The 16556-nt window shown below is 43.2% G+C and overlaps 1 protein-coding gene across 2 annotated transcripts in view; it reads right to left on the bottom strand.

The window, feature by feature from the left end:
• Window positions 1-11553: 11553 nt before the first annotated feature.
• The window catches only part of ST8SIA5 (ST8 alpha-N-acetyl-neuraminide alpha-2,8-sialyltransferase 5), a 46965-nt gene continuing 41962 nt past the window's right edge, over window positions 11554-16556 (bottom strand). For both annotated transcript variants that reach the window (XM_069964838.1, XM_069964840.1), the window contains 2 exons: window positions 15806-15898; window positions 11554-14407 (listed from right to left, as the gene is read on the bottom strand). In XM_069964838.1, coding sequence (XP_069820939.1) covers window positions 13945-14407; window positions 15806-15898 — 556 coding nt within the window. In that variant the 3' untranslated portion in view covers window positions 11554-13944. The remainder of the gene's footprint in view (window positions 14408-15805; window positions 15899-16556) is intronic.

Raw genomic sequence — 16556 nt, 5'->3', positions numbered from 1 at the left:
AAACAATGTGTCTGCCTTTTCAATGTATGTAAAACATGTTGTGTGTTCCCACATAGTAGTGTTCGAAAATACACATTACCTCACTCGATATACTACTGGCCAGTAATTATCGAGCATGGTCACATCATGCTAATGTTAATTGTATAGTCCTTTGAACCTAGTGTGCTGAAAGATTGATGTGATCAAAACATGTGCATTTCCTATGGAGTGACCAGCAGGGTGCGCACTATATGTCTAACTTTCTAGTGTGGGATATGTAACAGGATCTGATATCTTCTAGTGCCACAGTCCATCTCACTTCTTAACAATCACTATTAACACACCACATATATCCCTCCACACATCACCCAGGTGCGCCAGCTGGATGTGGTCTACTTAGGTTGCGGTTCAAAAATATTCTTTTATCATCCATTTTTTTTCTGTAAAACACAGAAGAGTGTATTCAAAGATTAGAAATCTCGCTCTTTACTTGATCACCTGTTCCTTGTCTACAGTCATCTCCTGGATTTCTTATCCAAAATCCATCACATCAATCTGCCAGTGTAAACGCTACATTATGTAGTTTATTGTGTGTACGTTTATATATCCTCCACTTTGTACATAATGACCACATGCTGGATGTCCTGCAGGAGGAGATTTCTACTACCATCGGACATAGAGCTCTATGTGGAAATGATAGTGTCATGATAATAACATTAATGTCCCAAAATATGTTAGTGCTCATCACAAGCCTCTCCTGCTCTGCCCACTTCCTGCCTTGGCCACAGATGTCAGCATAGAGCAGGCTCAGACCTCAAAAAGAAGGAATCGCAGCATTCACTACATCTTCGCTAGTGGCTTCACAATACGTGTATTTCACTCAGTATAGCTAACAAAAACAGCAGTGGATTCTAAACACCCAAAGGATCTCGACACAATGTTGTAATGTTGTGGATGTGCGCCATTAAAACACTAAATAAGGAAATTTCCTAATAACATCCATTCTTAGAAAAAAACTTAGCAATATTTCACTTTAAATGGCGCACAGCCACTCTATTTCTACATTGTGTGAACACAGCCTTTGTGTTTTTAAGCCACTACTGGTTTTGTTAACAATACTGACCAAAATATACTGACTCAAATACACGTATTGTGAACCTACTACGAACATGTAGTGAATGTTGCGATTCCTTGTTTGTCATGTATGACAGTGCTCTCTGCTGCCATCTGTGGCCAAGGCAGGAAGTGGCCACAGCAGGAGAGTGTTGGCCTGATAAATGAAATACTTAACTACATTATAATATTTCCTATCATGACACATTCATTTTAACACATACAGCAATGTCTCACATATGATTAGAAATATTCTCCTGAAGGACATCCAGCATGTGTTCATTTTCTACTAACGTAAAGCATACAACAAAATTTTATAAGACACAATAGCAACATTCAATACAGCTTTCTATGCAAACAAAGTCCACTAAGTATTTTGAAGCGTATTTCGTAGTTCCTTAGTGGCAGTCAATAATCATTTGTTTTTTTAACCCTTAAACACTAAAACATAAACAAGTAAAAAATAAGATTTCGGGAAACAACAAGATATGTCGCAATGGATTTATTACATGTCAAAAAATAAAACATTCACATGATAGTGTGTGTGGGTGGATGTGGGCGAGGGTGTGTGGAGACTACTTTGGACCATGTTGACAGAAGTTAGAATAGTGTGCAGAGGCAATAGTGTGGGCAATATGTGAAGGACACAGCCAGCCTGACTGTATTCTGGCACCACAAAACTAAAAGGGACATCCCAATCCCCCCAAGCTGTTATTGTCATCCCTAGCTAATGTGATGCCAGACCTTCTAAACAGTGTGTTATTGATGTGGTCCTGGTGCACACAAATGTTAGGAAATTATTAATGCTAGTAAGGCGCGGTTGGCACTAAGGCCCTACAGTGTAGCAGACAAGGGGTGGTGTTGGTGTAGCTGAGGAGAGGGAGTGCGGAACAAACACAAATGTTGTTGGACGGTCAAGGCACATGTCACTCTCTCTCGCCAGGCTCCACAGGACCCTCTTGACATCTTGGTGGTGGAGTCCTGGCCAACCCCTCTGCCAGATTAGGTTCTTCATTCTCTTCATCCGATGAGGCCTCTGCTGGTTGCTGAACTACTTGTGGTCTGAGGAGAAAACAACACTGGTCACTATCTAAGATGGCACTTTTGTTTAAGGACATATTTAGCCAGATAACTAAAATGGAGGCATCCAATGCAGGATTACACTCTGCCTGCTTTCACACTATTTTCTATGTACGAGGTGCCACACTAGAACTTTTTACAATATATTCACACACTGTTGACCCAAAATGTGGGTCTTCACAAGGCCACCCGAGTGGAACATTAGTTTACTCTATGGACACATTGCGTACATTGTTTAAACATTATGAAGACAGTCCACGCTATTGGCATAACTGCCATTTCATGTTCTGGATTAGATCCTGGAGGGATCAAAAGCTGTTCCCAAAGCGGTTAGGCCAGGCTGCATTTGTTAGTTATCTTGTGTCCAGCAGGGGGCGGCTCATCTTACCGAAATCGAGATTACTCTAAAGTGTTCACTAAATATACTGCTCCCCCTGCTGGAGCCTCGATGTATACAATCTATATAAATCTAACACATGTCTATGTCTGCACACATAAGACACTGAGCTACTTCCGTCATCATCTGCTCCTACCATGGACACATGCAATTAACACACACACTTACCTGCGGCGTCTGGGGGAATTCAAAATGAAACGCAGCATTGGGGCAAAACGCAAAGCGGCCAGTTCTTCTTGGGCGGCCCCACGCCTGATCAGCTGCCGTCGCTGCCTGATGAATCGGTCCCTCACACTGGACCACCTGGTCTCCACATAGTTAGCTTCAAGCAAAAGCATCCACACATTAGGAATATATCAGCGTCAGGTGACCATAACACTCGAGTTAATGGTTTGCCACAGTGGCTAAACAACTTACCAATTATCCATTGCTGTAATCTAGTATGCTGGTCCCAATCTGGGTATACAATCCGGGCAACCTCCCTCCATGCGGCACTCCGTGTTAGCCGGCTTCTGTACCCAGGCGCAGGGCCGTCCCATAGCACTGGCCGAGCATGGACCTGAAAATCCAAAATAATTACAGTAACGTCTTAGAAATTATTAGTCAATAAGGTCATAGCTACTACACCCATGTCACATGCTACACGCCATGTTTGATTGTAAATAGTACGTCACTTATGTGGGTGGGGTCTCCAGCTTCACCTGCAGCCAACTCCCTCCCTCCATGATGTTTGCTGGCGCCACATATCATATACACAGTACACTACTACTCACATCATGTCCTCATAGTATTTGCCCTAAATATATGTGCTTACTACTAGGGAATGGAAGGCCACAATCCGGCGCGGGGGTCTGGGATCGGATAGCGACACGGGGGGACACGCCTCCTCTCTGTAGTCTCGCCACCTCAGCACTGGGCGTAGCGGGGGTGGGGGGGGGGTTAACTATTGCGTGTCGTGTGCTCGGCGAATTGCTATGTGACACCATGTAACGATGCTCAGCTTACCCATTTCTGTCCGGCATTGTCACGTCGTAAGCCGCTGCACTACAAGTGCCATAATGGTCGGCCACGCCTCTTTGAACGTGGCTGCTGCGGATTGTGTGTGCTTCCGACGTTACAACGCCTGACAAAGTACAAAGCAGAGCAGCGCTAAAAGCCAAAATACTCATTAGCCGAGCAGTGAACAGAATTAGCACAGCACACCAAACACTCCGGCTAAACAACAACCCCGCTACGCACACTGATGACGTGCATGTACTACAGAGAGGGGGCGTGTCCACGCTGTGTCGCTAGCCTATAGCATCATCAGCCTGCGCCGGATCTTGTGCGTGATTTGCGTACTATTTAAGCGACCTCCTTATGATGACACTATCAGCACATTATATGGTAGGATTTCTACTATGTATGTGCCGCCAACAACCATCATGGAGGGAGGAGGGAGGAGGGAGGAGGGAGGAGGGAGGAGGGAGGAGGGAGGAGGGAGGAGGGAGAAGGGAGAAGGGAGAGAGTTCGCTGCACGGCCATCTCGCTAAGAGCAATCCTAAGTCACGCCCTGTTTGCCCAACAACATGTGCTATTACAAGGACAATTCCTCGACCAGCCATTACTTACAAATCTCGCCTAAAATACGATGTGCGTTACATGGTCCGAAAGAGCTAACACATTCACAGATTTGGAGGAGACACACACATCTGAAAAGACTCATGCAGTCATTGCTGGATTTCAAGCGCCCCCTGATGGCAAACACATAGGAATTACACACAATCGTACTTACATAAACTACTCGGAGCGATGTATCGTGCCACTAAATGACTATAGACAATCGTACACATAAAATAAATATTATCTAGCATCTATTGATCATTACATAATCGATTTGTTTTCACTAAATTATTTACCACTTAAACAGGATGCAATTACAGATGTGACTTTTGGACATCACAAAAAGCGATATAAAAGACAAGACTTGTAAATTACATGTATGTAAATGTGACTCACACAACAAATGACAGTCATACATTAAGTCACGGCCACACAACTATCTTCTCCGAGTCCAAAGGACGATCGAAATCTTTCTATCGATGATCTTATCTATGTATAAAGCACTCCCAACAGCTCCAGAAAATACTTACTTCACTGATCAGCTGGCCGACGGCTATAACAGACCGATCAGGATACATCTCGGGCTCCATGAATCACTCCGGCTTTGTTGTCCAAATCACTTCTTCTTCCAGCGACGGTTTTCAAAGTGCAGATTCTTACAATGCAGACACATCCTAAATAACCTTGGCTTCTACCCATAGGAACTCAAAATGATACATTTGTTATCTCCATCCAGTCACGGACACGGCCTAGGTGAAGCCTGGACACAAACAGTTGTTACATTCATCCCTGTATTTTGAGTTATATTTAAAAATATACAAGGACAATTACAAAATAAGACCGTGAGAAATGTGTGGCAAACAATATTTCTCTCATGGCTAAGCTTCAAATAAATAATTCCTTTCTTCTATCATCCTATGTCAAGGCCAAATGGCAATCCTGCTCTCATCACACAGGTGCAACTAGCCACAGTGCAGGGTGGCACTCAGATACATGCACTAACAATGCTATATAACATTTGGCCACTTCTCCAAGAAATGGACCACAAACACAACATTCCTTTCCCTTCCGGCCCAAAAGGCACCTGCAAAGGTCCAGGACACATGTCCACTCTCTGACAAGGCCGAGAGCACACCTGTACCAACGATACCTCATACCCAGCCCTCAGGCCAGGCACTCACTGGTCGTCAGTTAACTGCAAACTAAGGTGTAATCTCCAGAAGGAGAAAACTGGTGCTCAGCCATGAAATGACCACAGAACAACACGTTTGTTATTCCTAGATTCATTCCTTACACCCCTTTGTTTGCACCATGTCGTACCTGCTTGCCGCTTGGGCCCCACGATTTCTGTGATCCATTCTATATTGGAGCTACCGAACCGGTGGATCAGCCCAGCCACTATCTCCATATGTGAGCGAACACACTCATTTACATATGCAAATAACCAGCCCTTGGCGGCAAAGGCCACTGTTGACTAGAAATCAACGTTAGTTTTCACTTTGGTTACTGACAGGGTTACGAAATTTTGAATTACCATATGAAATAGAGGCTTTGTATTCAGACTGATAAAGTGTTGCCATCTGTATACATGGCTAAAATAGGCATGTCGCATTAATGCAAATCATTACGCGAAACAAAGTGCACAACCAGCTAAGCTTTTTCTGGGAGAGGTGAAAAAATGAGAGATTATATAAATACACAAGGAATTTAATTCAAAAACATTCTCAGACTTGCCAAGCAATATGATGTCACAATAGTAAAGTCAAAGTTAGATTAGGACAGAGGGGGAAGGGCGCATGAAGCTGCAGCTTACTGCAGACAGATCATTGCATTCTGCTGCAGGCTCCCAAAGGCCGATCTCGTGGGCCAGTCTAGGAGCAGACTATCAGATATTCATCCAGCACACACTGAGTCAATGATTAGCGTAGTGACACAACATGTTAATAAAAGCCTGAGACTTGTGGGAAATGTTACATATATATCGTCAACACATCCATTAACTGCACTATGTGCAAAGGCCAAACCAATACAAACATAATAATGGTTAATTTTTAGCTTTTTAAACTGAAAACATGTGAATAGATCCTTGATGTATCCTTGGCAAGGCTTTAGGCCTCTCCATGTGTGAAAATGTGGATTTTATTCTAGGATACAGTACATTGTGTAAGCGCGCGGTACTTTAGTAACCTTGAGCCAAATCACTACATTACACCTCCCAATCGAGAGAGAACAACGCAGATGTGTGTGGAAGAATGTCAACTATTCGACTTACACACACACACAATGTAGCATTGTTTTCTCCAGGCCAAATGTAGTTTGGATTTTATTGTTGATCATTAAAATACTTATAATGTTGAATTAAATATTATATCTAAAATAATTTTACACCAAACTCTGCATGTTCTGTATGAAATATCACATTAAACCCATTATTGTGTATAAAGGTTAACAAAAAGGATACATTTCACAAATCAACCTTCTGTGCAAGATGCTGAGTCAAACATAGGCAACAAAAGTCAGTAATGGATGTAAAAACCGGACACATCAGACACTTGCATTTAGGAACTCATCTATTTGTATGACAGTCCTTTTTTTTCCTTATTGACGTTTAAATGTAGTGACATATTGGTTCTGCTAACAAGGGCCCCTACACACAAGAACCATTCGCCCTGGAGATAGCTAAAGGAAAGACATTATGATTTTACTTTTTTCTATAGATTCTTTTAAATGAGGATCTTAGCAAACTGTTTTTTCAAACAGAGTGTACCATGTCACCCCGGTAAGGTGTCCTCAGGGACATGGACCCTACTCTACCCTAACACAAAATGACCTCTCTGGGCCTGAAAAAGGAGACCACTTGCCATAAACCAAAAAAAAAAAATAAATAAAAAAAAATAAAAAAAAAAATAGAAAAATTAAACCAAAAAAATATAATAATATTATGATGTATTGCCTCATACATCACATAGTAGAAATCATAAACGTCGTGGGTAACGAGATGTCCGAGAGCGCCGTCCACGCCGTGGCTGGCGCCTAGGAACGGCCCTAGTACCCTCAGATGGAGGGGGCATGGCACCAGGTGGCTCTCGGGACAATGCTGGGGGGACAAGGGGGGAGAGAGGTGGGGGCACAGGTGGGGGCGCAGTGGTCTCGGGGAAAAGAAAGCCCTCCGGCGGGATATGTGGCCTCCGTGAGTGTAACCCATACACAGATTGTAGGAGGACGCCCACATAGCAAGGGTCGGGGAAAGTATCGGGGTCAATCTGCTCGTGACACGACAGCAGCACTTCTGTAACCATCCGCGCACTACGTGCCAGATTAGTAGGGAGATTCCGTAAACGGACTCCCAGATAGTAGCAGAAGAAATCATTCTGATCATCTCCTCCATCAAACCGCCTGACAAAGTTGACGACAGATTGATCCAACTCACTCAGTGCTGAATGAGCTTCTTCTTGCTCCCGACGCCTCCTGGTGGTGGTAGTAGTGGGCCTCGTGAGTGGCTGACGTGGCCGAGCTGCCAGGGGCACACCACTAGGACCTGCACCAGATGTTGATGGTGCTGCAGCCTCCTCCTCTTCGTGCATGGAAGTCGAGCCAGAAGGTCCTGGCATCGGCTCCGTGCCCTCAGAAAGAGTAGGACTGCCAGGCTCCTGTGATGGCGGTGGCGTGGCACAATCCCCCTCCTGCTGTGATGCTGCAACATCAGAACCAGCAGCATCCTGTCCTCCCGGTGGGTCTGCGAAATTGCCACTGGTTCTGTGGAGAGACAGAAAGGTTAGCTAATATGGACACATTCATAAAGGTACTTCATATATCGAATGTTTAAGTTTTGATAACATACAGTATGTCGAAATGTGTGTTTTGGTAACACGAACACATTATGTAGTACTATGAGCATCCTATGTTAGGACATACAACTATATTAACTCATTCACATTAGTGTTTTCTAATAAACTTAAAGCAAAAAACATTAGCCCTAAATGTTCCCCTTTCTGAGTGTGTAAACAATGCTCTCATCTTCAGGGCATGTTGTGGGCATGGAACCATTCTGGTGACAACACAACAACAAGTGTTTTTTAATGTGGCCCAGCAGGGAGAGGAGCCTGAGTTAGTCATGTGACCAGATACACAAGCGGCCAGTAAGAGGCCTGTGTACCTGTCATAGATCCCCGCAGGCCACACTGAGACAGTGACAGAGCAGCAGGCCGCCCAGCATTGAGTATAAAGGAAGTGAATAGTGTGGGCCGGAGAACAGCTCTCGGACTGCTTAGTACTGTAGGACACTAAATATAAAACATTATCCGCTGCATAGAAACAGCCATTTCATTCACCATGCTTACTGGCTCTGCCACCTACAGCACACGCTAAACAACTGAGGGAGTGACCGTGATCTGCTAAAATCACGAGATGTTGTTCTAGCGCCATGACAGAAACTAACATATTTTAGAGAAATGACAGGATGTTGAAGCACGAGTCAGAGTGGTGTGTAAGCATTTGTTTGAGTGTGAGCAAAGGGGACTATTGTGATTGGTCAGGATACATTAACCCTCTCTGGACAGTCACATACACCAGCATGAAGGCTAACAAACATGACACAACTAGGGCCTTATAAAGAATGGCAATAGTGTATGTAGTCAAATTATCGGGATACATTAAAGATAATTGTCTGCACATTCCTATAAAACATATACATAAAGAGGCAGATTGGTGAAATCGGATGAGATTATCTGCTAGTGAGTATGGACCAGGTTCTGCTGAACAACCAAAGGCAGAATTAAAATTCATTACTCCCATATAACATTTTATCTCATGTATTACATATTGTACACTATATGATACTATATACATTATGGAATAAGAAAAATATACTTACTGCCGTTGACTGCGGCTCGGGATAAAATCCAACAAAGGCGCATAGCGCATGGAGATCGGCTCCCCACCCCTCTCCTCCGTGCGTATCGCCCGTTGGTACTGGTCCCTGACACTAGACCAGCGTGTCTCCACTGCTCGGACTGACAAAAGCAAAGATTTATTAGAAATAGATAGATTTTAATAATTGATAGATATTTCGAGGTCTTGGTAGAAATATCGGACATTGTTCTCACAATTTTATGTCATACATTATTTGACAACACGACATACCCATCCGCAGCTGCTCGCTGTCCGTCACATCGCCCCACTGTGGGACTACCACAGCCGCTATCGTCTCCCACGTCTCGCGACGCAGGACGCGGTCGTGGTAGCCACGCACAGTCAAGTCCCACAAATGGGGACGGGACCGCACCTGAAAAATTATATAGAAAGACAGAAATCACTAGACATCTCCATCTGACTTCACCTCTCTGTGTGTCTACATCGATTAGAATAAGAACATGTTTTCCATTATGACATTACATAGAGTGGTGTTGGGATTCCAACAGACCACCTGTGTAATCTAAGGAACACAGCCTAATAACCACTGAGCCAAGACTCACTAAACCAAGGAATGCCAGAACTCTTTGAACACACTTCTGAAAACATACCAAGATTGGTGTCTAATGATTGAATTTAGGAAAGGCTTTGTATCTTAACTAGCACTAATTAGTAGGCCACAAGACCAGATCAATCCCAGCTTTGCATTCACACCTGATGAAAGAGAAAATCAACATTGTTTCGAAAATACATGAACACATGTGCAAACGAGTGAAGCTAACTATTTCACTGCTGCGGTGTTTGTTCTGGTGTGTGTGTGGTGTTTTGTTATCTTAGTGTGTGGATAAAACATGTCACAACGACTATGGTTAGAGATCTCGACATTTTGTAATAACTATGGTCAACATTTATGTATTAAACAGTCGCTGATATAGAGTGACAAATATATTTTAATAATTAAATACATGTAAGGTTAGGTATAGCATTAGGTCGAACATTCGAGGAGGAGCACACAATAACATGAAACTACGTGCAAAAACGAGCTACATGAAAAACGCATCCAAAACGCAACCTTGCTCGACTCGATTTGCAAAAGATTCCACAAACATTACTTGACTATACTGTGTACTGTGTAGTGCGCACGCTTACTCAGATTCACATGCACTATATCACACAAAAAACGCATCAAAAACGCAACCTTGCTCGACTCGATTTGCAAAAGATTCCACAAACATTACTTGACTATACTGTGTACGGTGTAGTGCGCACGCTTACTCAGATTCACATGCACTATATCACACAAAAAACGCATCAAAAACGCAACCTTGCTCGACTCGATTTGCAAAAGATTCCACAAACATTACTTGACTATACTGTGTACGGTGTAGTGCGCACGCTTACTCAGATTCACATGCACTATATCACACAAAAAACGCATCAAAAACGCACTATACTGATTTGTGCAGAAAAATTGTCTACATTTGTACACATGTCACTGTTATTAAATACAATTGATACATGTAAGAAATCAAACAACCCTACACTCAATAGGGATACTAAATTCGACATATGTAAGTAGTGGTTTTATATGGGAACTGCACTAGAAATTAATACTATAGCAGATAAGGAAACACATGACGATACTTTGTGGTTTTTTGCAGGCCACATTCCCACGCCCGTGTCGCATGACTAAAACGATTATATTTAAGACCACTAACAGTGTTGACATTCATATGTGTGTTACATGTGGCTTAGGTGCGTTTTGGTTGGCCGAGACGACCATGTGCATTTCTAAGTCCAAGTAAAACATTTTAACACATCACATAAATATATAAACAGAGATATGTATTTGGGTTCGCATACATTACATATTATTAGACATATATTTACATAGATATATAGATAGAGAGAGGGATAAATAGATACACAGAAAGAGACTACACATCCTATTTTCCAAGTAAAACCATTCTAGAAAGATGAGTGTAATTCTTCGATCAAACTTACCTCTGCGATCAGGCGTGGAACATCAATGTCCCGCTGCCAGGAACCACGTCGCCCACGACCAGCACCACCATGCTCCGCTCGCCGTGCCATCGCTCCAGATCGGGACACCTAAAAGGATGGTCACCTATTGAAGCCCATTCACTTGGGCCTTTTAAACTGAAGGGGCGTTACGCATTGATGAATTATTCTAATGAGAATCCAGATTGATCCGGCAGTAATCAGAGGTTCCGCCAGGCCCGAATGTTACTTCCTACGGTCGACTTGGACCATTTCGGCCCGGAAATAATGGTCTTGCTCATTTTTTACGGACCCGGATACAATCAGGCCAGAAACTCATACGGAGTGTGCACTGTGCAGCCGCATATCCTATACTTCCCAGCATACACACGAAACATCAAATATACGGCCGCACTATTACATCCGTACATACGGACGCACTATTACTACGTGTGAATCGAGCCTTAAACTGCAAAAAAAAAAAGACATTTTTTTTTTTAAAAAAACTCCTGAAACTGAAAGCAGATTTGTAAAACTTGTCTGTAAGAATAACAGCGCTTTTTGCCCTTAGCGCCAATCACAAAGCAGCTTTGAATTTTCAAGAGCTGATCAGGAAATCAAAGCTGCGTTTTGATTGGTTGCTGTAGGTAAAAAAAATTTTATCTTTTAAACAATGAAACTGCCCCATTGTCTTTCATTGGAGGTAAGATGGCGGCCTGCGGTGGATGTGAATTATTCCTGAGCTTTAACACCAGATCCATATTGACTCTTTTTTTTTTATTCATATTGCCTGTTATTTCACTTATAACACAAAAATAATTTCTAAAAATGTTTTCGAGACAACAAAGAAGAATAAAAGGGGGGGGGGTGGCTAATCCGCCGCGGAAATAATCTTTTTTCAAACGGAAAAGGCATAAAATGGTGTTAACTTATTTGAAGGGGTGTTCCCATCATACACATTTATGGCAAATCCAGTTCTGGTGGGCATCGCTACCTCTGGGACTTGTACCTAATTTCAGTATAGGGGTCTCCCCACCTTGTTCTTCCTGGTGAGGTGGTCTCCGGATACCACATCCAGCCCAGGAATAAGTATAGAAGTCGCTATACGCACTAGATATATTTTGGCCATACCCGACTTAAAGGGGTTGTATCATTAAGAAAACCGTACTGATTGAGATACACAGATACTAATCCCCCAGTGTTGGCATTGTTTTGATAACCTGTTGCTCTTGGCAACAGTACCCGCTAAGATGGGCCAGGCATGCTCAGTTCAACCAAAATCTCCAGGAAATACTGGCAGTTAGTCTCCACTCAGCCTGCAAGCAAGAGGGATTGTGGGAAAGTGTGTGTGCACTGTTGCATGGCAACAACAGGGTCATAGTTCAGAGAGAAAACCAGGAAATGAATGGATGCATGGGGGAGAAAAACAGTATCAGGATTTAGCTTATTTTGCTAAAAACTGTACATGTGTACTCCTATACTTATATGTAAGGATGGTCCGAACCTGCCGAAGTTCGGGTTCGTGTGAACCCGAACGCTCGGCATCAGATTCCCGCTGTCTGGCCGCTCCGTGCAGCGGGTGGATACAGCAGGAAGACCGCCTGGAAAACTGAAATTCAGCCTATGGCTATGGCTGTATCCCAGTTTTCCAGGCGTTCCTCCCGCTGTATCCACCCTCTCCACGGAGCGGGCAGACAGCGGGAATCATTGCCGAGAGTTCAGGTTCGTACGAACCCAAACCTCGGCAGGATCGGACCATCCCTACTTATATGTATGTGGCACACATCGGATTTTACAAATTTTGCTTCATGGGACAACCCCTTTAATGTATATTGTGGCCTCCTGACAACAGGCGTTAAGACAGAGAAAGATCAGGCTTGTTAGGTTTCAGCGCGACCAGTCTTTTGGTTCCCACACCAGAGGTGTGCGGCAGCAGCTTTCTTCCCCCTCCCCATTCAGAACACGCGCATGATCTGCCAAGCCGAGCATGCATATGTATATGGGGGCATATAGGCACACATAGCTGTCTGTTTACACGTCTTATCACCAGGTGGGACATTGACCCCTGTTCTGAAGACGGGTTCCAGTCCTAGAAATAGTAGCCACACCTTTCAGACATTATGGCATATCCTGTAGACCCTCACAGTGCCTCTTAATACAAGATAATCACTTATAATGCTATTACATAATACAAAAAATTCTAAGTAGAGCCAAAGCGGAGCTTCGTGTCATCAACATACATGGTATTTTTGGTTTCCCTGTTTTCCCACTTGTAATTCCATTGTTTAGATAAGTGCCAATGTTGCATATGCCCAAGATGGGAATTGTCCAGAAAAGTGTCCATCAATGCCTACCGGAATAGGCAATGGCAAAGGCATAATGGGTCACCAGCGGACCAGCTTGCCCTATAGGGCTTCATCGGCTCCTATATTATAACTTTACATTGTTTTACATGACTTTTTTTTTTTTTGAGGTTTTCATAAAACCCAAAAAGCAGGAAATTACGTGAACCGCTATAGTAACTGTTCCTGCCCTCCTCCAGTCTCCATGGCGGATGGTGGGTTAGGTGGATGATGCTGGTAAATGCACTGCGTGTGCTAATTCTTCTCCTGTGCTTTGCAGAATTGTAGCTGTCAAACCAGTGCTGATGAAAATGCTTTTTTTTTTTTTTACTGTTTTTTTTTTTTTTTTTGGTTTCACCATATTCCCCTTTGACAATAAGTAATTTCTTGAAGTGGCTCTGGCAAATCGCCAACTCATTTGGAGGCATCGTCCTACGTAGTCTGCTCAAAGCATTTATTGCATAATTTCGGTGGAGACATCCAACTCTTGCATGTGGTACACGCAACGGACGAGGCTTCTTAGAAGCAAGTGCCGGTGTGGACACGGAGGATGCCCTTACTATGCATATGGATAAAGTTGAAGATTTCCGAAGGCATGGCGTGGAAGCCTGGTCGAGGTTTCACATTGTCATAATAATGATGGGTGATGAAGGTTCCTGATGGATTCATGGGAAAGCCCCAAAAGCCGTAGAGGTGGACCTCATCGCACAGCTCCAGAGCAGCCGTCACCAGGATCAGGCCGCTGCTGATGCGTTTGGCCCTCACACCTTGGATGAGCCAAAAGCGGGAGACATTGATGAGATACTGAGGATGGAAATAGTACACGGACTGCTGGGACTCAAAGTCATCCAGGACGTACTTTACCCGGATGGAGACGTCGGTGTTGCGGGTGTTGTAGAAGGCCGGGAGGAGGATAGAAGCGTTCTCGTAACCCTGTAACACGTCGTAGAAAGGTTTCCGCCATTTCTCCAACTTCTGGAACCTATCAAGGCAGAATAGAAATGATCATGATCTACTCTCAGATTGTTACAATGCATCTGCCTAAACTTTATTACCGTACTCGTACTAATAATATTAGGACCTTTATGGGTCCAGACAACCTGGAGCTTGTACAGGGATAGAACATGGAAATAATAACATAATAAACAAGTTATACTCGCCCATCCCTGTCCTTCTCTAGTTTCCTCCATCTCCTGATTCCTGTGACATCATGTTACCACAGGACCTCCTCAGCCAATCAGTAGCTGCACCATTGCCCCACCTCAGTCACTGATTGGCTAAATGGCAATTCCTGTGGTCATATGACGTTATAGAAATTGAGAAATAAACAAGACCTGTGGAGGACTGGGCACAGCTGCATGGGACGAGGACAGGTGAGTATAACTCTTTTATTAGGTCCAGACCATCTCCTGCTGTCCTTCAATTTGTTTGTTTTTTTTGCTTAGACAACTCCACTTACATATAAAGACCAATAGCGAATTATAATAGGTCTACCGCCGGGGCCCTGAGCTTCTGGGGGATGGGGGCCATGGCCACCAAATCAGACTTATACTTTCAATGGTGTATTGTTCCTGGCTACAGTTCTACCATGATTTGCAAACAATCGCTACTTTTTTTACCTCGATTTTGCACAAATCAGGGCCTCATGACATTATCTATCCCGTACTTTATGCTGTCAGTGGGGTGGATGGGCCCAGGCTTGCTGAACAGCCCAGGGTCTATGGTAAAGTTAATCCGCCCCTGATAAAGACTCCTCTATCTCCCAATTCTTGTGATGTCAAGTTACCACAGGAACTGTCCAGCCAATCAGTGACTGCAGCATTGTCCCACCTCAGTCACTGATTGGCTAAAAGGGCAATTCCTGTGGTCATGTGATGTCACAGGAATTGGGAGATAAAGTAGACCGGTGAAGGATTGGGCGTGGCTGCGTGGGACCAGGACAAGTGAGTATAACTTTTTTATTATGTACACACCACCTCCTGCTGTTCTTTTTTTTTTTTTCCTTGAAGAATTCCACTTACATAGAAACAAGAATGATTCTACTCATTTAACTATCGGCAGATATCTTGGAAAAACTGGAAAAAAAAAGTTGCAGTTTTCTCATATATGGCAGATACGGGAAGAAATCATCCCACGTCTTTTGATACAACCTAAGAGAAGCCATTGCTTTTCAAATTTTATGAATATTTGAAAATTTAAAAAAATGAAAGTTTACAAAACCAAACAAATCGTAAACTACTATAAGGTGCTAGATGTGAGTTTTTCCTAGTTTATGATGTAGGTAGAACAGGATGTAACATTAAAACAGTAGACAAGGAGGGAACAGCCAAAGCCCTTTGGCTTACTTTCATGGCACCTCGTCACTGATCACATGACTGACCTCTCTGTTATAATACTTGGATTGATTGTCACCACGTCTGTCTTCATGCCAACATCTGCCACATACTTATCAGATATAGGAGGGAGGTTGCATCTGGGAAAAAAAGACCAATAGAATAGTCAATATAGTGTTCAGTATTGTAAGCCTCATGTTTGTTGGTCACTAGCTGTTATATGAGTGGAGTTGTACATAGCCACGCATGTATCATAACTCCGCCCATAAACACAGGCCACACCCACACAATGGCAACTGAAGTGCCCCTTTTAATAATGTCAGTGGGGAACCCTCATACATCTAATGCTGGCAAAACCTATTTAAAACCAACCTAATTTGGGATTGTGACAGCTATCTCATATCTAATTTTTGAAGTGTATTTTGAAGCATGAAAAGGACGAGGGGGGAAAACGTTAAATTTACTTTCCATTAAATCACAGTTCATGTCAGGAACTTTCCAGAGCAGCAGCAAATCCCCATAGAAAACTTATTCTGCTCTGGACAGTTCCTGACATGGACAGAGGTGGCAGCAGAGAGCAGTGTGTCAGACTGAAGAGAATCCATCACTTCCTGCAGGACATACAGCAGCTGATAAGTACTGGAAGGACTGAGATTTTTTAATAAACAAAATTTACAATTTGTATACCTTTTTGTCACCAATTTATTTAAAAAAAATTGTTAAAGTATGCTTTTTCATTCTGTTTTCTATGACCACAAAAAGGCAACCGCAGACAATGTTATTATCCATATTGGACAG

The sequence above is a fragment of the Dendropsophus ebraccatus genome, chromosome 3, assembly GCF_027789765.1.
Source record: "Dendropsophus ebraccatus isolate aDenEbr1 chromosome 3, aDenEbr1.pat, whole genome shotgun sequence".
Lineage (NCBI taxonomy): Eukaryota > Metazoa > Chordata > Amphibia > Anura > Hylidae > Dendropsophus > Dendropsophus ebraccatus.
Note: the sequence above shows the minus strand (reverse complement) of the source record. Positions and strands in the feature narration are given on the sequence as shown.